Source organism: Alosa pseudoharengus, unplaced genomic scaffold, assembly GCF_046254945.1.
Source record: "Alosa pseudoharengus isolate Yale_2024_CS ecotype anadromous, Long Island Sound unplaced genomic scaffold, YU_APseudo_1.1 YU_APseudo_1.1_scf_1, whole genome shotgun sequence".
NCBI lineage: Eukaryota > Metazoa > Chordata > Actinopteri > Clupeiformes > Clupeidae > Alosa > Alosa pseudoharengus.
In genome coordinates, this window is record NW_027468564.1 from 4,100,563 (window position 1) to 4,118,065 (window position 17,503).

At 41.8% G+C, this 17,503-nt stretch overlaps 1 protein-coding gene across 1 annotated transcript in view; it reads left to right on the forward strand.

The window, feature by feature from the left end:
- The window catches only part of LOC143135283 (NACHT, LRR and PYD domains-containing protein 12-like), a 45,827-nt gene extending 29,906 nt beyond the window's left edge, over nucleotides 1–15,921 (forward strand). Inside the window, exons 7-10 of the mRNA XM_076295993.1 lie at nucleotides 11,348–11,518; nucleotides 12,037–12,201; nucleotides 13,202–13,245; nucleotides 14,311–15,921. Coding sequence (XP_076152108.1) covers nucleotides 11,348–11,518; nucleotides 12,037–12,201; nucleotides 13,202–13,245; nucleotides 14,311–14,855 — 925 coding nt within the window. The 3' untranslated portion in view covers nucleotides 14,856–15,921. The remainder of the gene's footprint in view (nucleotides 1–11,347; nucleotides 11,519–12,036; nucleotides 12,202–13,201; nucleotides 13,246–14,310) is intronic.
- Nucleotides 15,922–17,503: the final 1,582 nt, after the last annotated feature.

A 17,503-nucleotide genomic window follows, 5' to 3' on the forward strand; every position in this document is an offset into this window, starting at 1 on the left:
TCGCTAGATAAGCTTTTCAGTCGCCAGAGATGGCCAAAAGTCTGATGGTAATTTTGATACCATAGATTTAATAGAGACCCAGTCAGACCAATAGTATGAAAAATCAGGAACAGAGTTTATTTACAATGATGCACATCAAGGGAGAGACAGCATGACTTCACCTAAAGATCCATCAGCTGCTCTAACTAGACAAGGAAATAGTTAGAGTTTAAGTATCCTTCCAGGCTGACGGGAGATGGCGTTGGTCATCCCATCTCACATGGACTACACTGAATCAGACCCTGATTAGTGGCAGCCTGGCAATCCGGAGCAGATAGCTACTGACGCAGCCATGCAGAACAGTGAAACACTGCAAAGTCATAATATTCCTGCTTATCTCTAAACACAGTCACACACAGATATACACAGGGACAGTACAGATATCATACAGTCATTACATATAATCATACTTTTAGTATCAAAGTGACCTACTAATGAGAAATGCAGAACATTAAACCACATATTGGAATATTGGACAAAATGTTCTATTCCACTTTCTCTCAAGTCGCTAAATCTGCACGCCAAGTGCTCCATGGAGAGAGGCTACAGGGAGGCCTGCATCATCGCGCTCACCGAAACCTGGCTGGATGAGGAGGTCCCGGAGTCCGAAGTCAGCCTTGATCACTTCACCATCCTAAGAGCTGACAGGACCCATCAGTCAGGCAAAGTGAGAGGTGGTGGGATCTGCATCTATGTCAACAACAGATGGTGTGATAACATCAAGATCCACAACAAGATCTGCACAAGAGAATTCCAGACGGTGGTTGTCACCTGTGTTTACATCTGCCCGAGCGCCAACGCTAGGGTAGCAGCAGAGCTGGTAGCCGACAACGCTAACAACATGCTAGCCGCCTACCCGGAGGCTCCGGCGTTTATCCTGGGTGATTTTAACAACTGCAGACTCAACGATGTTCTGCCATCCTTCCACCAGTTTGTGGATGTTCCAACGAGGAAGGAGAACACTCTGGACTTGTGCTATGGCAATGTTGCTGATGCCTTTACCGCACGTGCCTTCCCGCCACTCGGTTTCTCTGACCACAACGTCATCTTCCTCCTCCCGCAGTACAAACCGGAACTGAAACGGATCAAACCAACAACCCACAGCATCACCCTCTGGTCGGAGGACGCTATTGAGCAATTACAGGGCTCTCTAGCCTGCACGGACTGGGGTATTTTTCAGGGCACACTGGACAAGAGGGTATCCACCATCGCTGACTACATCAAGTTCTGTATCCACACCACCATCCCCACCAGAACTGTCAAAAGATACCCCAACTCCAAACCCTGGATTACCCCCCACATAAAACATGCACTTAAAGAAAAGCGGACAGCATTCAGGAATAAGGACTGGGCCACTCTCAAAATACTCAACAGACAAATAAAGAATGACATCATCAGAGCCAAAATGCAATATAAAAACAAACTGGAGCAGGAGTTTAGCAACATGAACACAAAACAAGCATTCCAGAGAATCAAGAAACTTCCAGGTCAAGAACATAACCACCATCACCAATCTTGCAAACACCCTGAACAGTTTCTTCAACCGGTTCGACACCCATAACCACACCCCCACCTGTGAGGAACTTCTCAGAACCCTTCCCTCCCATGAACCTCACCACCCGCCCTTCACAGAGGAGGATGTGCAGCAGCAGCTGGCCAGGTGCAAAGTTGGCAAGGCACCAGGGCCAGACGGCATCCCGGCAAAGGTGCTGAAGTGCTGCGCAATGGAGCTCTCTCCCATCTTCCACTCCATCTTCTGGGAATCCTACAGGACAGCAACAATACCCACCCTCTGGAAAACATCAACCATTACACCTGTACCCAAGAAACCACGCCCCTCAGAGCCCAACCACTTCCGTCCGGTCGCACTCACCCCAATAATCATGAAATGCATGGAGAAAATCATACTACAACTCATCTTACCTGCTGTCAGCACACAACTGGACCCATACCAATTTGCATACCGGCCGAAAAGGGGGACAGAGGACGCAGTGGCATGCCTTCTCCACTCCCTCCTTCACCACCTCCAGACTCCCCACAACTTTGCCTCAGTTCTATTTGTTGACTTCAGCTCCGCATTCAATACAATCCAGCGCCATCAACTCATCAAGAAACTACAGCTCCTGAATGTCACCCCTCTCCTCATCCACTGGATAAACAACTTTCTCAGCAACAGGCCACAGACAGTGAAAATAGGGACAACAACATCATCAACCATCATCACCAACACGAACCCCCCAAGGTTGCATACTCAGTCCCTTCCTGTACACACTTTACACAAATGACTGCTAGAGTTCACTACCCAACACCACTTACTACAAATATGCAGATGACACAGCCATAGTAGGACTACTTACAGACAACAGTTCCATCACAGCCTACCACCAGTCCATCACAGAGTTTGCACTGTGGTGCTCTGATAACTACCTCCAACTCAACATTGACAAGACAAAAGAACTGGTCATTCATGCATCAAAATCACCCCCTGGACTCACTCACATCACCATACATGGCCAACCAGTTGCACAGGTCAGCACTTTCAAATATCTTGGTCTCACCATTGACAATAAGCTTAACTTCAATGAACATGTCACCATTACACAGAAACGTGCACAACAGAGACTGTATGCAATACGCAAACTGAGATCACTGTATGTTGCCCCCCATCTCCTTCTGCTACTCTAGCATCATCCAACCCCTTCTACTCTACTGCTCCCCCTGTTTCTTCACCATACTAAATGTCACCAACAAGAACAAACTCATTAAAATCTCACACTTAGCATCAAGATAATACAGCTTTTCACCCCCAGCCTCACTGATGCAAATGACACAGCCACCACACGCCTTGCACGCACCATAGTAAGCAGCCCTGACCATCCCCTGAACCGGTTCTTCACCCTACTCCCATCTGGCCGCAGATACAGAGTCCTGGACTGGAAAAAAGCGCACTTTAAGAAAAGTTTATCCCCTCAGCAATCACTGCACTAAACAAACTCCTGTGACAATAACCCATTCCCCCTATTCTTTTATGTTTTATGTTGTCTGCACTGTCCACCTTTTTGCTTGTATGGTGTTGAGGAGGGAGGGAACTGGGGGGGGGGGGGTGTGTTATGTTATGTATTATATGTTATACGTTATATGTATGAGGCTGTGTACATCCTGGAATGTAACAATGATATGTGTGAAAAAGAATATCCTTATAGGACAATAAAGACTCTATACTATACTAGCGACAAAGTCGCTAAATTGGCAACACTGTGTGTGTGTGATCTACTACAGTTCATTACAGGCGAATAATGTAGACTTTATCAGTTTTTCAAAAATAGAGAATTTTTTTTTTAATAAATAATCATTCGGATTAATGCCATATTCACACCAGATCCATGCTGTGTGCGTTCCGTCACAGCTGTGGCATGGTTGTGTGTGTGTGTGTGTGTGTGTGTCTGTCCATCTAATCCTAGCAGACGATAGGGTGTAAATGCTATTGGAGTTGGTGTGTCTGTGTAAGAAGGATAGGCAAAGCGTCGATGCTTTCTACCTGACATGGAACCTGACAGGGAATGGTAAATCAAACTCAAAATACAGAAATTGAAAGATAAGAAATAGAATAGAAATTTAATTGCAATTGTAAATACACTAAATACACTATAATCTCTGTCATTATTGTTATAAACACTCTTGTCACAACCACAAATGTGCATGCACACAGTAAGGCGTGCAAACACACACACACACACACACACACACACACAAACATGCTCCTGCTCTAGCACATCTCTGTCTTCATCTTCATCCAGAAGCTACCTATCCTACACACCCATGCCATCGTGACCCTTGGGGTCATGTTTCCCAATTACCTGGAGCTCATCAGCAGTCGGCTACTTCCACCCCAGTTGTGCGTACTTCTCTCGCTCCATCTAAAATAACAAGAGCAAAAAAAACACAAGCCTGATAGTGAATAGGTTGTTAAGTTTTATTATACATCACTTCCACATAATCTTTACCACCACCAACCAGGGTAGGAATTTCACGGCGGCCACAACAGCCATGGCCGTCGTTGCCCCTTGCGTTGGCCGTGTAGCCTTGGTGCCCCCTTCTTTCAATATTCTGGTTTGCGTCCGACTAATAGCGTATTTTATTAGCCTATGGCCTGTCAAAAAATCTTAGCATTCACAGCGCAAATTAATTTAGTCTTTTTTCCGCAGTGGAGAAAAGTGGCAGCCCACGGCAAGAAAGAAAGTGTGCCCAAATTCACCCATTCTTCTCAGTTGAACTACTCGCCTACTAAGTAGCCTACTCATCATACATTTTTATGTTTTTGTAATGTTTCATACAGTGATGCAGGTCTACTGCTGTGAATAGGCTAAATACAACTTTGATCATTTGTATAGCCTACTACTGTATAGGTAACTTTGGCCTTGGTGCCCTGACATGTGGCCTTTGTGCCCACCACCAAATATGCCCAACTGAAGGCCAAGTGGCCTTGCCCCTAAAATGGTGAAATTCCAAGCCTACCACCAACCATGACTCTTTTCACTAAAAGTATTGTCACTATTGTCCCAATAGGCCTATTTATGTCAGAGAGTCATTTTCTTATATATATTCATTATATGATATTCAATATAGACGTATGACAGATATATATTACTATTACTATTATTGTTTCTATCCGTTTTGATTTGCATTGAGCTCAGTGAGCATCAAACCAGCTAATAGACTAACTGAAATAACACCATGCCAATCTATTTGAATTACAAAGGCCAAGGGAACTTTATCAGGATGCATAGTATCCTGGATCCATGAAATAACTAACTGGCCTCTAAGAATAAAAATCTGCCTGCCTCTATGGGAATTTAACATAGGGGTGCCTTATGAACCCTGTATTTTAAGGAAGAACATGTATTTATTTATGATACATTATTCATTCACAAAGAAAATTGGTTTGCTTAAAAGTTATATTTCTTCATTTTTTTACTTAAGGCATTAAGGTCAATTTCCAAAAGATGATTTTATATTCCTCTTTTTAGTCAACTTTACATGGGTGCCAACACTTTTGACAATCACTGTATATCATCCATATACATTATAATATAGTAGGCCTATTACTGTTTCTATAATTTTAATTTTTCTGCTATCCTTTCCTCTCTCTCTTATCTGGCACGCAGTGGCGACTCTAGACATTTTTAACAAGGGTGACACTAGTGGGGCACTGATTAATTCAAGGGTGGCATGAGGCAAACATCCAGATAAACAGAAACAGGCTTGAAATGTTAAATTAGCACAAATACATTAGGAAAACCATGCACCAAAACACCATACTCATAAACTGAAGGACAAAAAAGGACAAACATCATATTCTCACATACAATTTATTTGTATTTGAATAAAATGCAATTACAAATAAACAAAGAAGTTGTCTATCACAGGGTTATGCTGTGCTAAAACAAATTCCATCATGGGGACGTTAAAATATATTCTATTCTATTAAGTGAATATATAAAAATATACTCATCCAATACACCCCCCCCCCCCCCCCCCACACACACAATATCTTGGCTATATATGGCCATCTGTTTTTAGCTGTTAAAATCATTTGACCTGCTTTTTTTGAGCTGGCAAAGAGCTTAACAGTCATTCAAAATAAACAAACACTTATCAACTAAATGCTTAAAATTTTTGTATGAAGCAGGAATGAAACAAACACCAATTAAAGACTAACCTTAAACTACTGCCTGATGTCTGGCTTGCTGGTTAAGCCAGCTATCTACCAACGAGGTAGTGTCTATAGAAGCATAATGTTACATTCATAATGCTACAGACACTAATTCCCAAACCCATTTCTCATTCTTCCCCTTCCCCTAGCCTACCCCTTGTCACTCAAACCAGAGTGGCTAGACATAGGGGTGAGAAAATTCCCCATGGGACACAACTAGCCTAATAGGGGACAGCTGGGACGATTGAAACACTTTTTAGTTCAATGTTATTTATCGTAACGCCTCCAATTACCACCACTTTCGTTCGAAAATTCTAAAATTATGTTTTTTAATACTTAAAAATAACATTTGATTAATGAACCTTACATTTTTCAGTAGTCATAGGTGTGTAGATTTGAATCTGGTTTGGTTCTTACTGCCTGAAATATCCAATTTTGTTTACCACGCTCGGAGGTTAGTGCTGGCCTGGTGGGTCGCCCATTTACGCCATTTCAATGGCACATGAACGGTTAGACCGAGAATTCTCGTCATAAATTAACAGGGCCGGCGCTAGCCATTTGGGTGCCCTAAGCACAAATGCTTGGTGGTGCCCCCCCCCCCCCCCCAACCAACCACCACCACCACCACCACCCAAGGAATAAAAACCATTCAGAATTTTTCTAATTGCAGTTTCACCAACAGATGTCGCCCTTGGCCTAGTATGAACCTCTTGGAAATGACCGCATAGAACCACTAGACAACAAGTAAATTTATCTAAAGCTGTCTAATTTGGCAAAATCATATCATGTTCAGTTGCAGGGTTTTTCCAAAGTTCACCTTACCAAGAGTTGTTCCCAATCATCATTTCATTACGTTGTGAAAGTGTCACTTAGCGTTACTTTTTCACTACACAATTAGATCGTTTGATCATAATTGATAACAAACGCCAAAAAAGCGTCCTGAAATGCAAAGCAAACTAGGCTAACGTTACCTGACTATATCTCTGATGGCTCAAAGAAATAGCAAGATTAAGCATAATCAGAAATAGCATTGCTAGCTAGCAACCTGAGGAAGGATTGCTAGTCTTATGCACCGATTGCTAACGTTAAAGGAAAGTGTTGAATTGCATTCAATAACCCATAATCCATATCCATATCCACAACGTAAAATAACTAGCTAGCCAGCATCAAATCATTTGCAATGTAGGACTAACACTTGAACATGAACATGGCTAGTAGGAGTTTACGTTACAAAGTGTATTGACGGTAGTAGTATTACCTGGCATAAGCATAGACATGCATACACGCAAGGGCTACAAAACTTTTTTTATTTATTTATTTAAAACAAAGAGAAACAAAAAGTCTTAACTGCAAGTGAAGCGCGAGCATCATCCCTGCTGTCTCTTCTTTTTCCTTTTTTCCGCCCCCGACTATTAGTGTCTTTTCAAGGCGATGTCTACTGTCTGCCAAATTTGGGATTGAGGAATAATCGAACAGACCACTGGGAGGTGGGGGAGGGGGGCACCAGAGGGAGACTGGAGAAAGGGTTGCACAGGAGATTCACCTTTTTCTCGACTAATTTGGTCTAGGCCTATATTACTTTTGTATTGCTTTTGCATATTAACATGCTTTAGACATATTTTATTTGTTATTAATACTAGTAGCCTATTGTGGTGATTTTTCACGACCCAGATTTTTTGGTGCCCCCCCAGGCACTTGGTGCCCTACGCGCAGTGCGTGATGTGCGTGTGCGGAGCGCCGGCACTGTAAAATTAAAATTCCACTGGAGCTCCAAGCGGATTTGTACATAGCCTTACAACACTGTTTACAGCTCTTCGAGTCACGGTAAAATGTCGTTTTGGTACATAGCTAATTTAGATACACCTATGGTGTGGGTGCTTGGGTTTCTTTAGGAATCCGCCGTCTTGGTTTGGTTTGTATAGAAATGGATAAGTGACACATACAGTACAGTACACGCAAGACGGCAGAAATAGGCTACGGGACGGACCGGCGGTAATAGGGGGATATAAAGAGATCGTATCTCACTGAAAGTTAATATTTTGTCACTAGCAAAAACCTACATCTGTCTTTAGTCAAATACAGTTGCATTTTCAGCTCTGAGTTTGAACAAAACCGTTCAGGAATTATTTAAGCAAGTGGAACGTGCGCATTGTTTAATGTATCCCTCCTGGTCAGCACGAATAAAACAGGCATGGGTGACGAAAGAAACGTACAGTTAGCCTAAGCTATTAAACTACCCACAATTTCAATATTTTACAACAAATGCAGGTAGGCAGGTAGAAAAAGTAGCCTACATAACATGACGCGATTGAAGACGAGACGCGACTTGTGTGTGTGATTAGATAAATTGGCACTGGCAGATGTTAGCACAAGCAGTAGGCCTACTGTAAAATCACATGCTAAAAAGTAAACAATAAGCCATGCCACTTACATTTCTGACGTCTGTCTGCGCGCTGCAAGTGCATCAAGGTCCCGCCTTAGACCATGTTAATGGCCAATCGCAGACTAGGGTTTTGGGGTGGCATCTGGGGTGGCCAATCGAATCTCAAGGATGGCCTGTGCCCCTCTAGCTCCTTCCTTGCTGGCACGAGGGATACTCACGTCACTTTGGAATATAGTCATATGAGCGCAGCCGTTAAAGTCAGTTGAACAAGACCACAGAGAGTGAAGTTATTCAGTAGCTCTGCTGTACCTGCCTCGTTTGGCTGTTAACGTTAAGACTTTAAGAAAATACTTGAACCTTCTCGCCAGGTAGGCATCTGAACTCTTTTCCTTTCCTTTCAGTACGTCTTAAGTTAATCAATTATACTAGAATAAGTTATTTGGGAAAACTGGGAGAGGACATTGGAGCTAACGTTAGCAGATCAGTGTTTCTGTTTAACGTTAACGTTATTATGCTTGCGACCGTCTAACTATCCACAACGGTGTTGTTAACTTTATACTGATTAGATGTCTTCAATAAATAACCTTTTGTAATGAATTTAACTCGTAAATAAGTTTAAAGAGTATTTTCATAATTTGTTCAGTTTTGGTTTTTAATGGCAGTGTAACGTTACGGTTCTCCTCTGTGAATGTTGTCCAATGTTAGTGTTAAGAAAGTAAGTTAACTCAACAAGAGACCACAGCAAGTCATTAGTTCTGTTGTGCCTCTTTTTGCGGTTAACGTTAACACTTGAAAAAAAGTCTCGAAACTTCTCCGAGGCTTTGAGGAGTTGTGTTAACGTTAGGGTAGTTAGATCTGCTGTTTTTAGCCTGGTGCCCAACGACCATCCTGCGGGTCTAACGGCAGTGTTGCCAGATGCCAGCAAGGTTTTCCAGCCCAAAACCTCGTCAAAAACCGCGAGAATGCACAAAAAACCGCCCAAATTTGCTTTTGCTTGTTTCTCATTTTAACACATTGAAATCATTAACAAGCTTTAAAATTACCCATTTTTCGACTTAGCCTATCCAATTTCAGAAACAATATTCAATCAAATGAACGCAAAAGTAGGCTACACGGACGTCAGACTATTCTCCTATAAGCTTATGTTACGGAAAATAATGCAATAGGCTACACGTAGACTATCAATGAGTCTGTTTGTGTCAATAGACGCTTGAAACAAAAGCATTCAGTAGGCTATATGAACATACAAAATAGCCTAACGCACAACATTTCAATTATTTATAATAGCAACATGACACATGCATATTCATGTATAACATTAGATGAAAATTGCATTGATTATAGAACAGGGTCTTTGCAGAGGCAGTGCGTTCATAACTGGTGGGCCAACTCTAGGCTACACAAAAAATATTTTCATAGGCCTACCCCAAATGTAGGCTAAAGGCTTGAGTTAAACTTGAGTCTGACACCTGTGATTTAGAACAATTAATTAATACCTAGGCGCTATCTATTCCCTGAGACAGGCAGTTAGGCCTAGAGTTTTCATAAAAATCGCGCTGAATAGGCTATTTAGGACAGTGTCAGTGCGCTCTTTGCAGAAGCAGTGCGTTCATGCATGGCAACTCTATACACGCAAAAAATATTTTCATACGCCAGACATAGGCAAACTTGAGTTTGACACCTGTAATTTAGAACAATTAGTAGGCCTACCTGACAGGCAGTTAAACCTAGAGTTTTCATGAAAGTCGCGTTGAACGAACAGGGGTGTCAGTGCGCTCTTTGCAGAAGCAGAACGTTCATGCATGGCGGGCCATCTCCACAAAAAACATAGGCCTATGGCCCTAGGCCCTTCGTGAAAATCGCTTTGAGCAATTGTTATTAGGCCTAAAAATAATTAAAAAGTTCTAGTAGGCTTTGTCAAACTTCCTAAACAACTGTCGGGCTGGACGGAACGTGGGCCGTAGTCCTATGCCAAGCCATTCGCGCAAGACCTGCGCACATCCATCAACCCTGAAAGAAGGGGTAAGTCCATCCTGTCTCGTAGGTAATCTTTCAGCTGTGTGCACACTCATGAAGAGATTGACTGTAATGAGAAAATGCTCTTTGCCCACTTTGGCATATTGACATTGTCAGTCAGCTAAGTTTGAAAACCCCGCGAGCTGTGTGTTTGAAGGGCGGTCTGCGCCGGAGTAGGGGAGAACTGGACTCAAACACTTTTTAATTAAACGTAATTTACAAAGACATCGTAAAACACTGAAACCTAATATTTTGTCACAAGCAACCTACATCTGTCCTCTGTCAAATACCGTTGCATTTTCAGCTCTGAACAAAACCATTCAGGAGTTATTTAAGGAGAAATCGAACGTGCGTTTTGTTTCATTCGTCCCTCCTCGCCGGGATAAATGAAACGACATGGGGGACGAAAGAAACATATCTTAAACTTCCCACAACTTCAATATTTGACAACATCATGAATGGTACTTGAAATATGTGTTAATTTGGATAAATTACTGCTGGGCTTTACTGTCTGCTGTGAATATCTAACAACTCATTGCCGTCATTGTGAAGCGCATATCTCGCGGTTATGGAAATACCATGCACTTTGTGAGCTGAGAGTGTCGTGAGTTTAGGGGGCACGTCAGCCAGAGGGTGTGTGAGTGATTGAGTGAGAGACTGCTGCCTGCTGACCAGAAACGGTCGCTGGAAGAAGGGTCTGAAGTGCCTCTGTTAAGGCTACAAAAACCCGCCGAACTGATCCGAAACCAGCCCAATTTTTATACACCCGCCCAAACCCATTTTTGCCCGCAAAATAGATGGCAAAACCGCCCAATCTGGCAACCCTGTCTAACGGCTGCTTGCGGCTCGAGCCCGTACCTCTCCATGACGGTTGATAAAGTTAACTATAGAATCTTTGATGGAACTCCTGATTCTAGAATACTAAAATGTATAATGTAGGCCTATTCATGAGCTCATATCCTGAATATCACCTGAGCAACTACCTCATTGAGATAGATAAAGGACATATAATAATAAGTATAAATACAAAAAATATGGCCATTAAATTTAATAAAGAAATGATATGAAACAAAATAGATAGCTGCAGTGACAACATGTGGTGATAATCTATACTAAATCAGTGTAAGTGACTTCATTGACCAGCATTGGCCTATGGCAACAGTAGTGATCCGATCTGATTTTTTCTTCTTATGCAGGCTTGCTTATTGTAAACTCACAGATAAATCTTGTGAGATTGTGGCTTCAGTTCTACAGTCAGCAAACTCCCTGCAACTGCTGGACTTGAGTGAAAATGACCTGGGGGATTCTGGAGTCCAGCTTCTCTCTAAGGGACTGTCCAGTTCCAACTGCAAAATACACACATTAAGGTGGGTGCAGGCATTTCTTTGTCTTAAATGTCCTCATTAGTTAGAAGAACCATGACAACATAACAGTAGAACATCAACTGGTCAACCAAATAAAAAAGTAGCAATTAACATCCTACCCTTATATCATTGTATCATTCTACTTTTTAATTTGTGAACTGATAAAATCACACATTTGTTTATTAAAGTTACACTTGTGACAAGTCTGGTGAAGAGTGGCTTGGGATATCCCTTCCTATTTTTCAATGAATGGAATGTTCACATTGGACAATTGAGAGCAAAAAGCGGAGTGTCCAAGTGGGGATGTCCTGAGATATCGCCACTCAAGGAATGTCTCTTGTCCAATTAGAAATGAATAGTTTTACCAGACCTATCTGTTGTAAAATAAACAAATAACTTCAGATTCAAACATTGTCACCAGTTATATGCATGAAAAAACAATGAAAATGACAATCTCTCTCTCTCTCTCTCTCTCTCTCTCTCTCTCTCTCTCTCAATCTCTCAATTTCTTTCTCTCACAGGCTCTCTGATTGTCTCATCTCAGAGAAGGGTTGTGGTTTCCTGGCTTCAGCTCTGACTTCCCATCTAAAACACTTAGATCTGACCTACAATCATCCTGGAGAATCAGGACTGAAGCTGTTATCTGCTAGACTGGAGGATCCTGTCTGTAAACCGGTGATACTTAGGTATGTTTGGAAGGAAACCCCACTGTTGCACATTTAGACGTTGTCTCTATACCAAGTGTAGTGGCCTATTTTCAAATGTGTATTGTAATAGCTGCTTTACACTGAAACATATTTATCTCTTTGATGCAGCATGCAATAATACAAATATTTAGAGGCGTGTTCAAATTCGCAAACATAGTCGAATGTTTAAGAACCTTTACAAATAGTTTTCTGTTTGTTTATAACTGTTCAGATCCCAGGCTGGGAGACTACAGTTTTTCTCAATTCTTCAATTAGAAATAATACAAGTACTTGTCTATTTGGGGCATCCTTGGCCTACTGGTTAGGGAATCCGACTTGTGACCGGTTCAATCTCTAAGTCCCAAAGATCTACAGGTCTGTCGCGTTCTACATGGACCATTATCAGCAACCATTCATCCAATATTCCAAAGGCACATTCTGTTTACTAATTTGATATAATTTTAAAAGGCTAACTGAAAAAACATTGGAGAACCCTTTTGCAATTATGTAAGCACATAATGTAAGCACAAGTGCTGCCCTGATAAAAAAAAAAACTGATCTCTATACTTGGCCAATAAACCTGATTTACATTCATATTTTACATTTATACTTTATTACATTTATAATTTATACTATATCATTAATTCAGGGTTCCCAACATGTGGTCTGTGTGCTTCAGAGGTAGTCCTCAGGTTGCTCACTAACTTGTCTAAGTACAGGACAGACAGTGTCGGGGCATTTTACTTCATGATTGTCTCCTTCTGAGGACTAGAGGGGCCTTGAGGCGTCACCTTGGGACAAGTGGATGCCTTTGTATGCGATAAAGACAGCTGGAAAGAGAGTTACTTCATTACTTTATATAAGGGGAAATGTATACAGCAGCAGAATATTTTCTGTGGGATAATAAATCACATTGCATTTCACAGGTGGCACAATCAGAAAAACAGCAGTGTTGACATCTGTCATGGTACATGTGTGTGACATTTTGTTTTTCTTACAGAACTGCCCATGCTTTAGACAGAGCACGGCCACGTTTGCTGAAATGTAAGTTTTTATTGTTTATTCAGTATTTGTGATCATTCACACACATGTTTTAGCTTGAATGTGTGTATGTGTGTCTAATGTGTGTGTGTGTGCCTGTGGGTGTGTGTGTTCCGAAATTCGTTCCAACAGCCTTAGTGAGTAGGTGTGTGTGTCTGTGTTTGTGTTGGTAGGGTGTGTGCGTGTGTGTTTGTGTGTCTGTGTGTGTGTGTTGATAGGATGTTGGTAGGGTGAGTAGGAGTGCGTGTGTGTTTTTTTGTTTGTGTTGACAATGTGTGTGTGTGTGTGTGTGTGTGTTTGTTTGTGTTGACATGGTGTGTGTATGTGTTTGTGTTGACATTGTGTGTGTGTGTCTGTGTGTGCCTGTGTGTGTAAGTGCTGGAAGGTTGAATAGGAGTGTGTGTGCATGCGTGTGTGTGTTTTTGTTTGTCTTGACATTGTGTGTGTGCATGTTTGTGTTGACATGGTATGTGCGTGTGTGTGTGTTTTTGTTTGTCTTGACATTGTGTGTGTGTTTGTTTGTGTTGACATGGTGTGTATGTGTGGTGGTAGGGTGTGTAGGTGTGTGTTTTGTTAAAGTGGTGTGTGTGTGTGTTGGTAGGATGTGTAGATGTGTGTGTGTGTTTGTGTGAAGGAGTGTGTGTTTGTGTGTGTTGGTAGGGTGTGTAGAAGTGTGTGTGTGTGTGTTTTTGTTGAAGTGGTTCGTGCGTGTGTGTGTGTGTGTGTGTGTGTGCTGGTAGGGTAGTGGTGTGTGTGTGTGTGCTGGTAGGGTAGTGGTGTGTGTGTGGTAGGGTAGTGGTGTGTGTGTGTGGTAGGGTAGTGGTGTGTGTGTGTGTGTTGTCATGGTTTGTTTGTGTGATGTGAGCAGAAGTGTGTGTGTGTGTGTGTGTGTTCTCATGTTCTCTGTATGTGTGTGTGTGTGTGTGTGTGTGTTCTCATGTTCTCTGTGTGTGTGTGTAGGTGTGTGTATGTAGTTGTGTGTGTGCTGGTAGGGTAGTAGTGTGTGTCATGGTTTGTTTGTGTAGGTGTGTGTGTGTGTGTTCTCATGTTGTCTCCTCTTGTCTGCAGATGCCTGTGATCTCACACTGGACCCAAACACAGCAAACAGAAAACTCTCTCTCTCTGAGGGGAACAGAAAGGTGACACGTGTGAGGAAGAAGCAGCCGTATCCTGAACACCCAGAGAGATTTGACTCCATTGGTCAGGTGTTGTGTAGAGAGGGTCTGACTGGACGCTGCTACTGGGAGGCTGAGTGGAGTGTTGATGATGGAGCTGAGATATCTGTGGCCTATAAAAGCATCAAGAGGAAAGGGTACAGTTATGATGACGTCACAATGGGACAGAATGCCAAGTCCTGGAGTCTGATCTGCTACTCTGATCACAGTTACTATGTCCACCACAATAAGAAACGCACTGACATACCTGCCCCCTCCTCCGGCTCCAGAACAGTAGGAGTTTACCTGGACTGGCCGGCCGGCACTCTGTCCTTCTACAGCGTCTCCACTAACACACTCACCCACCTGCACACGTTCCACTCCACATTCACTGAGCCCCTCTATCCAGGGTTTGGGCTTTGGACTGACTCCTCAGTGTCCCTGCACAAGATCACATGAGCTCGTCCTCCAACAGGTACATCCACCTGTCACTCTTTCTCTTCTTACCCTCTTTTCTCTTCCACTCTCTCTGTCCGTCTCTCATTCCCCTCCCTTCCTCTCTACCTCTCTGTCCTCTCTCTGTCTCTACTCCCTCTGTTCCTCCCCCTCTCCTCCTCTCTTTCATTTGCTCTCTGCCCTCCCTTTCTCATCTCCCTCTCCTCCCTTTCTCTTCTTCCCTCTCCTCCCTTTCTCATCTCCCTCTCCTCCCTTTCTCTCTCTCTATCTCTCTCTCTACCCTCAGTCTCTGTCCCCCTCCCTTCTCTTCTCTTCCTCTCTCTCTCCATTTTCAGATGTGTGTGTGTGTGTGGTTTGTATGACACTGTAATGTAATACAGGCTTGTAGGCACAAGAAGCTCTTTTACAAACAGTAAAGAACAACATTGTTAAAGTAAAGAAAACATTGTTTTCTATTTATGTGTGTGTGTGTGTGTGGTTTGGTGTCTATTTAAGTAACTGCCAAAATTCAGACTTAAATTCATCAAGTCAAGACTCTGTGTAACATTCCGCAGTAACCACGTAACCGTAGCAACATCCATTCTGTTGATCTGTGGCCCTGGCAGTGGAGCAGGGCTTGTTGCTATGGCAATAGCTCCAGCTTTGGCCCATAGACTGTATAAAGAACTGCAGGAACACCAGTCACACACTCCTATTCATACACATGTGTAATGTATGTATATATATATATATATATATATTCAATTATACAATTATTACTGTTTTTGGTGATACTAAACAAATGCTGATAATGCTTTCTTTATATTATGCCCTTTCCCTAAAATGAATGTGTGGATTATAAGAATGTTCCAGCAACAACAATATGATGTATTCTGTTCTCCCTAAAGTATAGTTATTTGCTGAATTATCTTTGAAAAATGATTTGCTGATCTGAGGTGTCACGGTTATGTGTTGACATAGAAAAAACATGTTTGCTTGTTGCTTGTTTTTCTGTCTTAAAATATGTAAATAAAATGTGTTTCTGACTTTGAAATGTCTAAATAAAGATTCTGAAAGGAGATGTGATGAACCTGTTGTCATTTTATTTGTTCCAATGTTTTTTTATGCAATAACAAAACAGAGTATGTGATTTTTATTTAGTGATTTGTTTTTTCTTCAAACTTCCTTTTTCTGTAGTTGGACATGGCATGCATTGACCACCACGGCCATCTCTACTTTCAGTGCAACAATGTAACAGATTGGTGTATTGCAGTAGTATAATAACTAGGGCTGTCAAAATAACACGTTCATTTTGATTAAATGATCACAGAAATATTAACTTGTTAAAAAAAAAAACCCGCTGATTAATCACATTTTCAAAGTGACATTTTGACAGTGCAGTCTGGCTATTGGTGATTGAAGGAGGCACGTGAAAGCTGCATGAAACGTTTAAAAACGCCCAAACTAATCCTGTTGACAGGAGCATCAATCTACTATTTCTGCAGTAAGGAATTCCTGTTGCCTACCATGGGAGTTCGTCAAGTCTGAAGTATCACCAGAGAATGTTTAATGGGTACCCGTGCTGCTGCTCTGGTATCACCTCAATGCGACTAATCTGAGTAGGGCTACCCAGAAGCGCGCATCATGCTGAACGAACAATGCAACGCAATACGGAGGTAGGCTACGAGTTAGCACACTGATGACATGGCCGCCGTCGCCAGTATTGTCAGTAGCCTATTGCCTCTACATTTCGATGTAGTTTTCATACATGACATTACCTAAGATAAAATGCCAACTTCTAGCTTGTTAATTCTCCTGAAATACAGAACTACCCAGCTAGCCACCAAAACATCGTAGGCCCCTGTCTTAAGCTACCTATAAATATTTGTTGCGGTAGCCTATTAAATCGCAAACTTCTAGCCTGTCAAATCCATGACAGACCTATAGCCACCAAACATCGATGTAGGCCTACTGACTTACCTACCGTTTTAACTTGCAAACGTTTAGATTGTCATTCTTTAAAAATGTCATGGGCCTAGTGTCTCTCATCCCCCGGTTTTTCCTACTGTTCAATTATGTCTTTTTCTACTCAACGTTCTATATACGGCTCTGCTATTTCTTATCCTGGACTGCCACCTACTGGTTAGAAAAGGTAACAACCTAGTAATTATGTGAATGAAAATCTACATGTTTGAATGGCCAAAAAAGGACAAATACCTTGGTGTTAGGGTACTGCACATGTAATTGACAGTGAGTGGAAACTTCAGTCATTTCTTGTAATACTATGATCCATCACCATCACCACGACACTCATTCACACCTTACCTTACCTTATGCACAGAGAATCACAGGCTCAGTCCCTGCTACAGTCATTGCAAGCGCACCTGAGTGATTAATCACCCACTATGTGGATACTGTTTTTTAGAATTGATTTAGATTAAATTTGATTTAGTATAATTTGTATTTTAGTATATTTAGTATATTCTTTATCTTCTACAGTCCTTATTGCTTAGTTGTGTGTTTTATATTATATACTTTTAATTACTTCTGCTGTTAGTGAATGTGTGTGTGTGTGTGTGTTGTCTATATGTTACTGTGACCTTGAATTTCCCTAGGGATCAATAAAGTATCTTTCTATCTATCTATCTATCTATCTATCTATCTATCTAAAT